Source organism: Corvus cornix, chromosome 19 (assembly GCF_000738735.6).
Source record: "Corvus cornix cornix isolate S_Up_H32 chromosome 19, ASM73873v5, whole genome shotgun sequence".
Classification (NCBI taxonomy): Eukaryota; Metazoa; Chordata; class Aves; order Passeriformes; family Corvidae; genus Corvus; species Corvus cornix.
Genome location: NC_046348.1, coordinates 4986443 through 5000899, shown reverse-complemented (window position 1 = coordinate 5000899; position 14457 = coordinate 4986443). Strand labels below are relative to the sequence as shown.

The following is a 14457-nucleotide window of genomic DNA, read 5'->3' as shown; positions in this document are numbered from 1 at the left end:
CTGCAAGCATTTGGTTGCCGAGCAAGGATTCAAAACACATCTGTTAAATGTTACCCGTGGAACAAGCAAGCAGCTTATTATCTACAGGGAGGAAGGGGAAGCATTAAAACAATTTGATATTCCTCTCTTTGTAAATGAAAGAATGGTAAACATTCTTTGGCATCCCGGATAAATCTGTAGCACAGCACTGGGCCAGCTGGTGATAAATGGCACTGGTTGATTCTTCCAGTCCATTTTCAGTCCACTATTGAATCCAGAAAACTGGGGACTGAACAGGCTTTGATGATCCCAGGGGATGGCTAGAACAAAGATTTGGAGGCAAAACATTTTTATGGAGTAAACAGTCCTGTAAGGAAGTGATTCACGTGCTGGAGCATATGTGGCTCGTGCTGTGGTCCCAGCTGCCTCCTGGCTCCCCCTGTGCTGCTGATTAGTGGCCAGCCAGACGTGCTGGTCTGCCCAAGGAGGGCCATGTGGGCTTTTCTACCCTTGCTGAAACAGAGCTCTCAGCATCAAAAGGCTTCTTTAGGACTGGACGTTGAAATCCTTGCAGCTGGGGATGGCTTTTCTAAAGCATCAGGGCTGCCTGGCCCTTTCTCTCTCCAGGCAGCCTTGGTGGCTCTAAATGCATTAGAGCATTGTCACAGCAAAGTGACAGGGACAGATTGGAAATGCCACAGTGCAAATCCATCAGGCGTGGGTCTCCTCAGGGTAGCTGAGGGCTGCATCACCTTCTGCCTGTTTGGTTCCTGGTGAAGTGGTGTAATGCCCAAAATCCCAAGAGCTTTCCTGTCTCACTCTTACCCAACTCTGCACCAGAATTGTCTCCTTTATTGATTTCATTTGAATGAGCCTGGCCAGTTCTTGGGTGAGTTATCTCTTTGTTCCTTGGAGCTGCTCCAGAGAAAGAAAGTCATGAGGGATTCTGTGAAAGGAGCGATCCCCCACCACCCTGAATGAGCTGAACTGCTCTAAAGCTGCTCAGATGTGCTGTGCAGGTGGGAGCAGGTGAGCTGGGGCTTTCTGCCAAGTGCTGGGCAGGTGTTGCTGATGGTGTAACACACCCTCCCTGCTCCCTTCCCTCGCTGTCTTCACCTTGGCTGTACATCTTTTTGGCTTTGCTTTCTCCAGCCCAAAGCCAGAGGAGACAAGAAGGTCACTTCAGAAAGAGCCACCTGGAAAATGCAGGTTGGGTGGAGAAGGATTTGGTGGTCTGCCTGTCAGGCAGCATGGGATTCACAGGGATGAGAACACAGTGGTCATCGTGGAAGCAGATGAAGTTAGGGTGGATAGTAGCTAGTCCTGCTCACAGAGTTCTTCCTAAAACCTGTAGAGCAGAAGAAGTTGAAGGGTTGCAGGCACAGTGGGCTAGGACAGCTCAGACTGATCACATCCCCTCCAGGTTCGTTCCTAGCTCTTGATCTGCTGCATGCAAGCAAGGTCCCAGCAGAGAATTCCTGGACCTGTTTCTCTCCTTTGGAAAAGACAAGACAAGGAGCCACATTCCCTGTGAGGTCTGGTGCTGAGGCCTTGAAGCAGCTCCTGGCACTGCTGAGCCTTTGGCCTTAGAAGTGGAAGCCTGAGGCTTGCCCAGGCTCCTCCCTGTTTCCTGCTCTCGGGGCAGTTCTTGGAAATGCTTTTCCAGGGGATTTTGGCCCCTGAAGAGGAAAACACCCACTTCTGTGTTATCTTTGGCTCAATGCTTAATCCTGTTGCCACCTTCCTGGCCTGGGATCTCCAGAGATTGATCCTCACAGCCCTGCTCTGCCTGAGATGTCAGGCATCCCTCCTGCTCAGCACTGGCGCTTGAAGTGAGCATCCCTTCACCTCCTGGGCTCCTCTTCTTGCTCTGTGTGCTCAGTCATCCTTTCCTCCTGCTACTGCTGCCAGAAATCATGTGTTTCAGGATGGCCAGGAATCCCCTTCTGAAAATAACTCACCTTAATCACTGTGTTTTCATTTAGGAGAGTCCAGCCCTCAGTTCATCAGTCATCTTAGCTAAAGGATGTTGGTGCTCTGCCTTGCTCCCTTCCACAGTGTTCTAGGGAATGAGGGGCTTCTACCTGGTAGAGGATCTGTGCCATCCCAGACTTTGCCTGATAACAGCACCTGTGGCATGTGAGCAGTCCTTCCCTTCTGCTTTGGGTTTGTCTCTCCATGGAAAGTGGTTATCCAGAAAATAGCACCCCCTCCTTCCTGCTCATGACAGACATGGCTTTTTGGGCTGGAATAACAGCTCCAGTGGCTGTCTCTTGATGTGCAGCTTTTTGAACCACTGAGGCAATGCTTGTGAAGCCTCTGTCTTCCCTGAAAGCCGGAGAGTGTATGGGGAGAGCTGAGGATGGGTCATGCATTGCAGCTGCAGCTCTGATCCCTGGCTGATCCACATGATGATGCTCTGTGTCCTCCTGGGAGTGTGGAGTTGGGAGCAGCAAGACCCTCAGTGCTAAAGCATCCACCTGGACAGGAGAAGGAAGAGCTATGCGTTGGCCAGCCTGTTGGTCACAGCACTGCTTTCTCCTCATGGCCCCCAGAAGTGGATTCAGGAAGGAAGGATGAGGTTCCCCCAAGCCAAGTGACTGATCTGTCTTCTGCCTCCTGCTTGTGCAAATGTTTCCTCTCCCAGGCTGGTGGAAAAGCCTGGCAGCTTCTGTGGCAGGCCTGATGACTGGTAAAGAGCTCCTCTCCTCTCACCCAGGGCCAGGTGCCTTGTAGAGGCATGGGATGCTCCCTGCCTTAAACCAAGCCTTGCTGGGCAGCTCCTGGAGGATGGGCTGGGAGTTGAGGTGACAGTGGATGCACTCAGTGGTAATTTGCTCTTGGTGTTGTGTGATGTTTGTTGCTTCATCCCATAATGCCTCCAAGAACCAGGCTACTGGGGCTGGTGGGCTGCTCAGGTGCCTGTGCCTGGGTGGATGGGACCAGGGATTACATTTGGGAAGATGCAAGGATACTGTGTTGTGCTGCAGATAGGGTTCATGTTAAAAGCTGGTTTGGTTCAACGCCTGGTGACTTGCACTGTGCCTTGCCAGGTATGAGTGTGTGGAAGCTCAGGAGAGAGGCCACTGTTTCATGTTAAGGATGTGGAGCTCATTGTGCTGTTTTCAGAACAGGGCCTGAAGCTCAGTGTGCTGCTGGGTTTCCTTGTTGGGCACCAGCTGGGGTGGTGGGGGAATGCCTTTTTTCCTCCTTTAACAACAGTCTGTGTGATCCTCTGTCCCATCAGGACTGATGACTGATGGCTTCTGGGTGGGCACAGAAAGTCCAGCTGGGATGTGCCTGGTGCTACTTTGGGGTGTGTGGGGAGAAGTGGAGCACACCAGCTACAGGCACTCACAGCCCTAGTGGGAGCCATTGCTGAAAGCAAAGCCTTTGCTAGGCTTGTAGGGATCTGTTGGAGCAGCCTCTTCTCCCCGTCTAACCCTGACCTTTCTCCTTGGCATCCTGGCCAATGACCTGCTTGTCTCCCTTCTTTCTAGCTCGCCCCACACGTGCCCATCGTACCATGCGGTGTCTGACTTCTGTCTCTCATCTCTCCTTGTGCAGCCACACCAACAGAGCCAGAATCAGTGGTGAAGAAGTACCTGGAAGAGCTGAAGGGCACTCTTGCTGATGAGGTAAGAGGACAGTGAAACAACTCTGGCTTGCCCAGTTCACTGGGGTGCCAAGAAAACCACAGCAGTGCCCAAGGACCATCCTTCCTTGGGTGTCTGGTGTGGTACATGGTGCTGCTTGCAGTGGCACTGTTGACACGAGGTGGAGAGTCCTCAGCACTGTCTGAAATCCACATGTGACAACTGGTGACTTGTCCTCATCAGAGGACTGTGGTGGAGGCACAGTGTGGGTTGAGTAGCTCATCCTGGCAGTGCCTCTGCATTTCCTTTGGAGGAAAGAGTTTGGTTCTGGTCTCAGTGCTCAGAGATCAACACTGGAGATCAAACCCTGCACTGGAGCTGCTCTGCAGAGAAGCAGGATGTAACCATACTCTTCCTTCTGACTGATGACAGCTCTCCACCTCCTGGACAATGCAGGAAGTGGACTGGGGTGATACCAGCCAGATAAGGAAACCTGTCTCTGTGTCCTTAAACCTCAAAGGGAGGGATTAAAGCTGAAAGGAAATCTTCCTGAAGCATCTCCTTGGTGTGTCAGTCCTGAGGACCAGCCTGTGCTTACACCACGTGGTGGTTTCTCCTCTAGGACTGCATGATCTGCATGGAGAAGCTGTCCTCCTCCTCGGGCTACAGCGACTCGTGCCAGTCCAGCACCATCAGGCCAGAGGCAGTCGGTCGCCTGAGGAACTGCCAGCACTCCTTCCACATGCTCTGCGTGCTGGCCATGTACTCCAACGGGAACAAGGTACTGAGCTGCTTCATCCTCACCAGGCCCCTGTGTGCAGGTGGCTGGGCTGTGGAGCTCTGATGTGGCTTCTCTCCCCTGGCAGGATGGCAGTTTGCAGTGTCCCTCCTGTAAAACCATCTACGGAGAGAAAACCGGTACCCAGCCCAAAGGGAAGATGGAGGTCTCCACTTTCCCCCAGTCCCTCCCGGGACACAAGGACTGTGGGACAATCCGGATTGTGTATCACATCAGCAGGGGCATCCAGGTGAGTGCCCAGCATGCTGGCAGACAGCACAAGCTGTGAGAGCCTCCCAGAAAAGTGCTGGCATCCAGGGCAGCACCTCTGCTGAGCAACCTGTGGTGCCTGGAGCCAGCAGCTGCTCTGGCTCCTCTTCAACATGTGAGAATCTTCTCCATCAGAGATCTTTTCCTGAGCAGCCCCAGCTGTTCACCTGCAGTAAAGTCTAATGTCTGCCTGAAGCAGGGAGGAGACTGCCCCTGAAAACAAGGTGGGAAACATCCCATGTTCTGGTTTCACAGCCCATGCTGGTTTCAGTGGTAGCAGTGAACTTTCAAAGATTTGAGCTGTGTCTTTTAAAGGTATTACCAGACCACATGGAAAAAGCTGTGGTTTGGGGCTGTCTCTCACCAGAATTTAAGTAGATTTTAGATCTGGCTTTGTATCCCAGCATGAGACTGCTTTTGGAGGATCTGTAATACTCACATGTCCCAGAAGAACAAGCTGGACACCTTGTACTCACCAGCAATACCTTGCTGCCTCTACGTGGAAGAGCTGGTTTGGGATGGGCAGCAGATCCTGCTGCTGAGGGATTGTCCAATCCATATGATGGATATGTCCATGACAAATGTGTCTCATCTCTTGCAGGGCCCCGAGCACCCCAACCCTGGGATGCCATACACAGCCAGAGGCTTTCCTCGCTATTGTTACTTACCAGACAATGAGAAGGGCAGAAAGGTGAGATATCACATCCTGATAACATCGCCCTTCTTGGGTTGTCAAGCTTCTGGCAAGCTGCATTCGTGGCACAAGTCTCATAGCTGCTGCTCTTAGCTTTGTTTTTCCTTTCCCCCTCTAGGTCCTGGAGCTCCTGAAGGTGGCCTGGAAGAGACGCCTGATTTTCACGGTGGGCACTTCCAACACCACGGGCGAGAGCAACACGGTGGTGTGGAACGAGATCCACCACAAGACTGAGATGGACTCAAACCTGAGTGGCCATGGCTACCCTGACCCCAACTATCTGGACAATGTGCTGGCAGAGCTGGCTGCCCAGGGTGTCACCGAGGACTGCCTGGGCCAGTGAGCCTCAGGGGCCACCTAGTGCACTTATTCCTGATGCCTTAAGATCCTGTGTCTGACCACCCGTCACACTGAGCAATAACAGTTCTGTGGGAGCCCTGCCCGCTCTTCACATTTTTGGGGGGGGGGGGGGGAGGGAGGGAAGGATATTTTTGTAGAAGCTGTGCTTGTGTCTCTGGGGGGGATTGATGGCTGCAGCCAGGTGCAGCTGGGATGAGAGTCCTGAGGTGACAGATCCCCTGGGGAAGGCAGGACCTTCCTTTGGTAATGCCTGGGGACAGGATGGGAGAGGAGAGTGCCTTGCTTCCGATGGACTACATGGAAGCCAAACAAGGTCCTCCTTTTGGGACACCTCAGCTCCCTGTCTGAGGCACTTCTTGCCTCCCTCCTGCCATGTATCTCTGCTCGGTCCCAATAAACTCTTCATTCTCACAGCAAGTCCCTGCTCTGCCTTCCTGCTGCCTCAGGGCTTGGGGTGCCTCCCCCTCAGAGGCTCTCTGTGGGGAACCAGCCAGCTCCATGGAGCCATGGACCATCAATCCAGCCAGGAGGGAGGAGGGAAAGGACACACATCTTGGTGGAGGCAGGACACTGGTCCCAGGGGTCGTGCTTCCAGCCTGTCAGTGCTTTGGCCACTGAAGTTTGGTGGTCTGTGGCCGTGGTGTCAGCAGAGGTGACTTACCAGTGTCCAGCCTGGGGGAAGTTGCACCACCCTGCTCTTGCTGTGAGCTGCCAGCCCCACTCCTCTCATCCCAAAGACGAGAAGCAGAATCTTTCCCTCTCTAAGGTGAAATGGCAGCAATTCAGTGATGCCTATGCAGGGAGGAGCTGCTGTGCTTTGTGCTGCTGCTGCAGGGATGCTGGTGCCACCAGCTGGTGATGGTCACCTTCCTCCCAGCAGCTCAGGTGCCAGCAGTGATGCTTTGGCTGGAAGGATGTTCCTGTTCTGGGTGCTAGCACCTTGCAAATGGGATATTGCCCCCCCAGTCCTGGTGGCCTTACTGTACATTGTCCCCAGGCTGCTTGTCACCTGCGAGCTGATACCTTTTGAAGAGCTGTTTCTGGCTCTTCCCCTCCCTGTAGCCACCAGACCCAGCTGCACATTAAATCCATCCAATCTATCCCTTTGGCACTGGTGCCATGTGCCAAATCTGGGATGTGGCTGGGCTTTGTGGCAGCTCTACCTTGACATCCTCCTGGGACCAGGACATCCTGGACCAGCTGAGAGGGGCACTTTGCTTCCTGTCCTGCCAATATAAAAATTAAAGGTTTTTCTGAGCCATTGAGGGCTGGAGCTTTCCCCAGTGTCCGTCTTGTGCTTGCAAGCTCTGAGGGGAAGCCCCTCAAACTTCCAGTGAAATCTGGGGATGCTGCAGGAATGGCAGCTCCTTGGGAGCTGCAGTGAAGTGTCTGTGTTGCTAAGCTCTGCACGAATGGGCTCTGCCTGCTCCTCTCCCACCCTGCTTGCGACAGGGGGAGATTTTGAGTTCAAATCCCTGGATCATGTTGTCCCAGCCATCAAAGCAGTGAATTGAAGCGAAAATTGAAGCAGGGTTCACTCAGCCCTGTGCGGAGCAAGAATTTCCTGCTGAGTCTGGCCCAAGGCATCTCCAGCAGCTACTCTTGGGTGTGAATCAGCTGGAGCCTCCCTGCATCTGGGCTGGTCCAGGGCAGGGGCATTGGGCTGTGGTGAGCCAGCCAAGCTCAGCAGCTCATCCCTGACTGCCCTGTTTTTGGACACGAGGCATCTCCTAAAATCCTTGCCCTCTCTGTGCTGTGCTCAAGGTGCCTTAGCCCCCCTGGCAGGGGGATCCAAGGGGGTGGAAAGGAACAGAGCCAGGTGTTCAGGCACGGTGGTGCAGGGAGATGCTTTGGAAGGTGAGGTGAAAGCATAACCACGGTGCCTGTTGGGGCCAGAGCCCCAAATCGGTGCTTTGACCAAAATCCTCGTGTCCCCCCTCCCCAGCTGCAGGCCCAGGGAGAGGAGAGGGGAGTGTCTCTCCCAGCCCCCTGCGGTGATGGCTCATCTGCCCCAGGGTGGTTATTATTAGCCCAGCCTTGACCCCGCAGCTATGCTGGGTCCCGGCAGCTGAAACTGTGACTCACTGTCCCCCTGCGTCACCCCCCTGCGTCACCCACCCTGCCCCTCACCTTGCTGCTGGCACCTTGCCGGCCGGGGAGCACCAGGGAGGGATCTGGGGCAACTGCCGGGGTCCCCGGGACGAGTGTTGCTGGAGAGGAGTGGGGGATAAGGCGGGGATAAGAAGGACGAGGGACGGAGGCTGCAGCTGCGCCTGTTTTTCCCTCTGCAGCTGGACGCTGTAATCTTTGAATGCCCCATTTCCACTTAATCTGAAGGCGCGGTCCCAGCCCCTTGGGAAGGGGGGGGGAAAATCTCCTCCCACGCAGGAGTGGGCAGCCGCTCCCCTTGGCAAACACGGGAGCGTGAGCGCTCCAACCCCTCTGCGGGGGGAGCGGCGGTGAGGGGCTCCCGAGCCGCGGGGCAGCTCCCGCTCCAGGGCGATGTCCCTGCCCCCATCCCAAGGGCTCGGAAGGGGTACGATAGATGGGGAAATGCCAGCGTGGGGTGGCCCCAGAGCTCAAAATGCTTCCGTGCTCCCGGTGCTGAGTGGGGCTGTTCACCTGAACGCTGGGATTTGGGTGAGTTCGGGTGTGATGCTCTGCAGCGCTTCCCTGCCCGCGGGGCAGGGCTGGCTGCACCTGAACCAGTGGGGCACGGGCTCACCCCTGGCTCCGGGGACCTGGTGGACACAAGGCACCCCCAGGGAGTCGGGTCTTGGTGGGGCGAGTGGGGGTCCAGGACGACTTGCCTGGCTGCCCCCATAGTGCCAACAAAGACTGTGACTCCTGCCAACCCTTCCTGGAACATGTGCCTCCTCTGTGCCTCAGTTTCCCCTGTCACAACACAGGCTTGTGCCCCGATTCCTCGCAGGTGCCTCGGGAGTCCTGCAGGTCGGTTCCCAGGGGGTTTGGGACCAGCGGGTGACCCGGGATGCTCAGCTGCTCCCCTCTGCCCGCGGGGTCTGGCCGGGCCGGCAGAGCCGGTGCAGGAATGCGGGGCTGGGAGGGTCCAGTTCCTCAGGACAGGCGGTCCCTGCTGCGGGGGCACTGGGGGCAGTTCGTCCCCTCGGCAGTGGGACGAGGTGAGCTGAGCAGGACAGCACATCCAGCACCACCAGGACAACACCATGGAGCTGCCGTGGCTGCTGCTGGCGCTGGCTGGGACGGGCGCAGCTGCGGACCTGGGTGACTCCCTGGGGAACAGGGCAGAGGGGGACCGGGGCCTGGAGGGGCTGCGAGGCGTTTGTCCAGGGATGGGGTTATGGGGCTGAGCTTGGCTAGGGGTCCCCACACCAGTGCTGTCCCCCTGATACTGGCACCTTGTGACACCCGCCTGTGCCAGCACTGGTGTGGATGCGGGCTGGGGTCAGGCGCTTGCTGAGCGGTGCAGAGCAGAAGTCCCCTCGCTCACTGCCCACTCCCCCAGCCCGGCTGCCCTATGTGCCCCACATACCCCCCATGGCACTGCTGGGCAAGGTCACTGCCACCACCTTCGCGCTGGAGAGGCCCTGCTGCGTCTTCGACGGCCACGCCGATGCCTCCGACGCAGTTTGGCTGGTGGTGGCTTTTGCCAACGGTGAGCGCTCGCTGCTCCGGCAGGGGCAGGGGACATGGGGACCCTCACCGCAGCCACTCAGCTGCCATCTGTGCTGTGCAGCATCAGCCTCCTTCAGAAACCCCCGGTCCCGGGCTGACGTGCCCCCGTACAAGCAGCTGCCCACTGCCCACTCCTACATGACGCTGGAGACGGCGGCGGCCGCGTATTCGTGCTCGGCACCGAGCTCGCCCGTCCTGCGGGTCGGGGATGACACGGCGTGCAGGGACCAGGGCAGACAGGACCCCTGCAATGGGCCCCTGCCCTCCCCGGGACCCTACAGGTAAGGCCGGAACCCCCAATTCCCAGCTGGGGTGACTCGGCACCCAGGGCATGCTCGTCCCCCCGGATCACCCCCGTACCCATCGCAGGGTGAAGTTCCTGCTGATGGGCTGCCGCGGCCCCAAGGCGGAGACGCGGTGGTCGGAGCCCATCCTCCTGCGCAGAGGTACTTGTGGCACTGCCACCCCCCGCGGGTCCCCTGCACCTGCCCGGTTGGGGTGCTGGCACATGGCTCAGTATGGGCCCTGTGCCATCACCCCAAAACCTGCGGGGAGAAGTGATCCCCGGTCCCTCTATCCACCCCATCCTTCCTTTTTCCATCGCACCGTCCCTGAGCCCCCTGTGTTCCCCTTATCCCTCATCCCACCTCCTTCCAGCTGTCAGCCCGGGCACCATTGACCCTGCGCCCACTCGCCGTGGCAGTGATGTGGTGGTCATCGCCTCCATCCTGGCCAGCCTGGGGGCTGTGCTCGCCACCGCCGTGCTCGGAGCCCTGGGGTATGGGGGGCTGCTGGTGGGGAGTATCCACAGGGGCCTCAGGAGAGCACCTTAACTTGGCAACCCCATCAGCAAAGAAATGGAGATCTTTTTAACATTGAAAAAGCCTTTGTTTTCTTAAATTGGGGGTTTGCCATAGTTTGCAGGAGAAAGGGCCCCTTGGGGGTGGCTGGTGCAGAGCCCCACAGACCCCAGTTGATGCCTCTGCTTCTGTCTCCCTGCAGTGCCAAGGTGTGGGGCTCCCTGTGCCACCAGGATTTGGGGACCGATGCCTTCATCCGCAGATCCTACCGGACCCACCACATCCCTCCGGCCCTGCCCCAGCCCCTGCCCCCTGGCTGCAGGTGTAGCCCCCCTGGGCTGTGCCACTCTTCCCCCCAACCCCCTGCTCCTTGTCAGAGAATCATGGAACAGTTTGGGTTGGAAGGGGCCATAAAGACCACCTTGTTTCAACCCCCCTGCCATGGGCAGGGACAACTTCCACTAGACATGAAGTGTCCTGTCAAGTAAAAGCTGATTTTACATCTGTGACTGCCTCTTCCTGGTCCTTGGCCATGCACGGTGGGAGCTGTGAGGGTGGGGGCACCGACCCCAAAAACCACGTGGGGCCCTGGCTTGGTGGCACTTGGTGTCGGTCTGGGGGACACATGCTAGCACCGGTGGGGTCTGTGGAGCGCATCACCCCGGGCTGTCCCTCTCTGCCCAATGCCTGGGTGAGGCTCTCACCCACCCATGCCACAGACGCAGCGATTCTCAGCACGCCTCGCCGGCGGGTGCTCAAACACAACAAACGCTCCCGGGGAAACGAGCCCAACCTGTTTGCCACGGGGCTGCGGCCGCTGCAGGAATGTGGGCGGTTGGTGGCCACAGGCGGGTCCCACGGGGACGCGGAGCCCCAGCGCTCACACTCTCGCCCTCGGCACCCAGGCGCCCGCACCATGTTCCCGCTGCTCCTCCTGCTCGTGCCCGCGGCCCACGCCATAGGTGAGTCCAAGGATGCCATTGGGATGGACTCGGGATTCCCCTTGGCACTGTGGGGATCCCCCGTGCACAAGCACCAGGATCCCCCTGAGCCTGGAGGTGTAGGGCAGCTGATGCCTCCCCTGTTCTGGATCCTGTTCTGGGTGTCAGCTCTAGTCTCTGGTGTCACTGGTATTGGTTGACTGGCACAGTGTGGGTTTCTCTGGAGGTCCCCTTTGGGGTCCACCAGGACCCCCCCGAATCTGGAGGCATAGGGCAGCTGGTGCCCCCCAAAGAAACGGAGTTTCTTTGCTTCCTCTTTTCATGAGACACTTGTCTGAGCCCGAACCGGGGCGTGGGAGGGGAGCGGAGGCTCAGGGGTCAGCTGCCTCCTGTCCTTGTCCCTACCCCGAGCCCCGGCACCGCGGCCGCCGGTCAGAGCCTCCGTTCCGGGGCTGCAGCGGGGGGTCCGCACCCTCTGCCTCACTTCTTCGGCTTCTCACCGCAGCCAGTCTGTCGTACAAGCCAGCTCTGACCCAGAACCCCCGGCTGGAGGGGACGACGACCGCCTCCACCTTCGTGCTGGACCAGCCCCGCTGCATCTTCGGCAGTTACGACACCTCCGACATCTGGCTGGTGGTGGCCCTGGACAAGGGTAGGTGGGAGCAACCCGGGGCAGGGGGCGTGCAGGGGTCCCTGTGCCGCCCACCAAGTCCCTCCTCACCCCCATCCTCACCCCTGCAGCCGCATTCACCTTCAACAACACCGCGGCGCCGGGGACTAACGAGACCGCATTCCAGCGCTTCCCTAAGTCCGTCTCTGCCTACATGACCCTCAATGCCACCCTGGCCAACTACCCCTGCCCCAAACCCGCCGAGGACATCACGGTGCTGCGCGTCGGCAGCGAGACCAGCTGCGCCCGGGATGAGACGAGACCCACCTGCAACGGCCCCCTGCCCGGCCCCGGGCCGTACCGGTGAGCCTCCTCGGGGGGACCTGGCCCCCTCAAGGGCTGCCGGCCGCCCCCCGGCTCACGGCACCGTGGCCAACCTCCTTTCCCATCCCAGGGTGAAGTTCCTCGCCTTACAGGGCTCTGAGCCCGTGGCTGAAACAGAATGGTCGGCGCCCATCATGCTGAGGACAGGTACCGCTGCCGGGGCGCTCGTCCTGCCCCCGCCCCCAGCCCGCAGCCGTCCAGGGGGGATATGGGGTGGTCCTGGGCGTGTGGGGTGGTCCCACGGGGCTGAATGCTAAGCAAGAGTGGTTTGGGGTGAGTGTTCCTGTGAGCAGCTGGGGAAACTGAGGCAGGGCTCTGCCGCGGGTCTCACTCGTGTAGGGTGGCACCGTGTGATGGCACATCGTGTTGGCACACACGAACACGCCGTCACCCATCCGGACCCCCTGAGCCACTCCGGGGTGTTTATCCCTGCATCCTGCTCCCTCCCCTGCTGCTCTCTCCCCAGCCAAGCCAGCCAGCAGCATCTCCACGACGGACAGCAGGCACAGCGCCGGCATGATCGCCATCACCACCATCCTCTCCATCCTCTTCGCCATCCTCCTGGCCGGACTAGTGGCCATGCTCGTCTTCTGGTGAGTGCCACCACCAAGTCCCACCCAGGGTGCTGGGCACGCGGGACCGGCGTCAGAGGGTGACGCCGTCATCGCTTGGTCCCCACCCTCATCCCGCACCCCGCCTTCCCTCCCCAGCTCGGACTCGTGCGGCGACAGCAGCACCTTCAGCAAGCCGGAGTCGGTGACGGTGCGGCGGTACAACACCCACCACGTCTATGACCAGCCGGCCGCCCGGCTCTGAGCCCCCGCCGCCTCCCCGCCGCCCCCCGGCACCGCCGCCCCTCCCCACGCGCCCCCCGTTCGGGTGTAAATGTGACCCCCCCGTTCCATCCCTGTGGATGGACCCCTGTGGAGCTGCCACCCGGGACGGGGGCAGTGGATAGGGACATTAAAGGCTTTTCCGCACGCTTTGTTGCCCGGCCGGTGCGTCCTGTTTGTGACTCCTCGATGCTTCCCGCAGCCTCCTGGAAAGCCCCATAGCCCCCCTGTACCCCCACTCTGAGCCCCGTGGCTGGGTGGGAGACAGCTGCCGCGCGGGGCAGGGTGCGGCCAGGGATGCTCTGGAGTGGGAGGCGTTGCCACACCCAGCTGGGGCATCGGTGCCACCTGTGCCCACTTCGGATGGGGGAAAGTCCCCTGGGTGCAGGGCAGCGAGGGGAGCCTGACCCCCCCGCCCCAGCCCTGATGCTGGGGTGAGGGGCACTGAAATGCCCCGTGAGGTGGGGGCGGTGGGTGTAGGGGGGGTGTTTCTCGCGTCCCTTTAATCCTACAAAGCTCTCTCCCTGACCAAGCCCGGAGGAGGGGCTCCCCCACCCCGAGCTGGCCCAATCCTTCCCGGGTGCTGCTGGTGCTCCCCTGAGAGCCATGAGACCCCAAGAGGGGATCGGCACCGCGGGGTGTCTGATCCTGCACTGGGTGGTGTCCCTGATGCCGATCTGGGGGATGTGGGGGCTGATCCTGCACTGGTGGGGAGTGGGCTGGGGCGGGGGAGGGGGAGCTGATCCTGTACTAGCGGCTGGAAGGGACCGGATACATCATTCCTGATCCTACACGGGGATGTGGGTCTCTGATGCTGATCTGAGGGATGTGGGTGCCCTGATCCTGCAGCTCGGACAGGATGAGACCCCTCTGGTGCTGGAGACAATCCCGTTTTGGGTGGAGGCAGGGCAGGTGTGTGTGTACCGGTGTACAAATATTAAAAGCCCCGTTTTTCCCCCGCAGGCGCCGCGCCAAGGGCAGCATCACGTTCACCCCCCAGCCCGGTCACAGCGCCCTTACGGGCTGTCCTTGTGCCGCCGGGGAGGGGTGTTAGCAACCTGCCCCCGCTGCCGGAGCCGCCTCCGTGGAGCCCTGCCAAGGGAAATCAAGCAAATCCAGCGATTAACTCCTGCCGAGATCAGCGTGGGAGCAGCGGAGGGATGGTTCCATCCGGCAAACGCGGGTCTCCTCCGCCCTACAACGCGTGCCACGAAATAAAACAACTGCTTCACCTGCAAAGCGGCTTCGAGGGCTATGGGGGGGTTGTCACCTGCCACGCGTCCGTGGCTGGAGGTGGACATGTGGTCCCGACCGCCTGTGGGGCTGGAGCTGGCACACGGGAGGCTCGTGGGATGGTGGCGGGGACTGCGCCTTGTCCCCTTGCTGTCGCCCTGTGCGGGGGAGGCAGAGGGGCACTGCTGTAGGAACAGAGCAGTGTGTTCCCAGCGTGTCCCTGCAGTGTCCCCGCGGCGAAAATGCCAAGGACCATCTTGGCCGGCACAGCCCTGAGCCCCAGATCTGGGTGCCGGCCGAGTCCTCGACTCCAGGTGGGTCT

At 59.5% G+C, this 14457-nt stretch overlaps 3 protein-coding genes across 7 annotated transcripts in view; all 3 read left to right on the top strand.

Moving 5' to 3' along the window:
* DTX2 (deltex E3 ubiquitin ligase 2) overlaps positions 1-6094 on the top strand; it is a 35342-nt gene extending 29248 nt beyond the window's left edge. For all 4 annotated transcript variants that reach the window (XM_039562933.1, XM_039562935.1, XM_039562932.1 and 1 more), the window contains 5 exons: positions 3547-3617; positions 4198-4356; positions 4442-4603; positions 5225-5314; positions 5436-6094. In XM_039562933.1, coding sequence (XP_039418867.1) covers positions 3547-3617; positions 4198-4356; positions 4442-4603; positions 5225-5314; positions 5436-5660 — 707 coding nt within the window. In that variant the 3' untranslated portion in view covers positions 5661-6094. The remainder of the gene's footprint in view (positions 1-3546; positions 3618-4197; positions 4357-4441; positions 4604-5224; positions 5315-5435) is intronic.
* A 3077-nt stretch (positions 6095-9171) lies between these two features.
* On the top strand, positions 9172-10599 carry UPK3B (uroplakin 3B). Its single transcript, XM_039563165.1, has 6 exons — positions 9172-9314; positions 9396-9615; positions 9704-9780; positions 9992-10112; positions 10337-10456; positions 10584-10599. The coding sequence occupies exons 1-6, from the start codon at positions 9197-9199 to the stop codon at positions 10597-10599; spliced, it is 672 nt and encodes a 223-aa protein (XP_039419099.1). The 5' UTR covers positions 9172-9196.
* Positions 10600-10995: 396 nt separating this feature from the next.
* LOC120411020 (uroplakin-3b-like protein 1) lies at positions 10996-14094 on the top strand. Of its 2 annotated transcripts, none has more exons than XM_039563004.1 (6): positions 10996-11096; positions 11581-11727; positions 11817-12048; positions 12140-12216; positions 12536-12662; positions 13866-14094. In XM_039563004.1, exons 1-6 carry the CDS (start codon positions 11051-11053, stop codon positions 13954-13956), a joined length of 720 nt encoding a protein of 239 aa, XP_039418938.1. In that variant the 5' UTR covers positions 10996-11050; the 3' UTR covers positions 13957-14094. The 2 variants fall into 2 exon arrangements, with proteins under 2 accessions (XP_039418938.1, XP_039418937.1); XM_039563003.1 differs by lacking the exon at positions 13866-14094 and adding an exon at positions 12780-13066.
* The last annotated feature ends 363 nt before the right edge of the window (positions 14095-14457 follow it).

Excerpts from the sequence above, each read along its gene's own strand:
- UPK3B (XM_039563165.1), top strand. The coding sequence starts at position 9,197 with ATGGCACTGCTGGGCAAGGTCACTGCCACCACCTTCGCGCTGGAGAGG. Across the intron at positions 9,315-9,395 it reads GGTGGTGGCTTTTGCCAACG|CATCAGCCTCCTTCAGAAAC; the intron begins GTGAGCGCTCGC and ends TGTGCTGTGCAG. Across the intron at positions 9,616-9,703 it reads CCCTCCCCGGGACCCTACAG|GGTGAAGTTCCTGCTGATGG; the intron begins GTAAGGCCGGAA and ends TACCCATCGCAG.
- LOC120411020 (XM_039563003.1), top strand. The coding sequence starts at position 11,051 with ATGTTCCCGCTGCTCCTCCTGCTCGTGCCCGCGGCCCACGCCATAG. Across the intron at positions 11,097-11,580 it reads GCCCGCGGCCCACGCCATAG|CCAGTCTGTCGTACAAGCCA; the intron begins GTGAGTCCAAGG and ends TTCTCACCGCAG. Across the intron at positions 11,728-11,816 it reads GGTGGTGGCCCTGGACAAGG|CCGCATTCACCTTCAACAAC; the intron begins GTAGGTGGGAGC and ends TCACCCCTGCAG.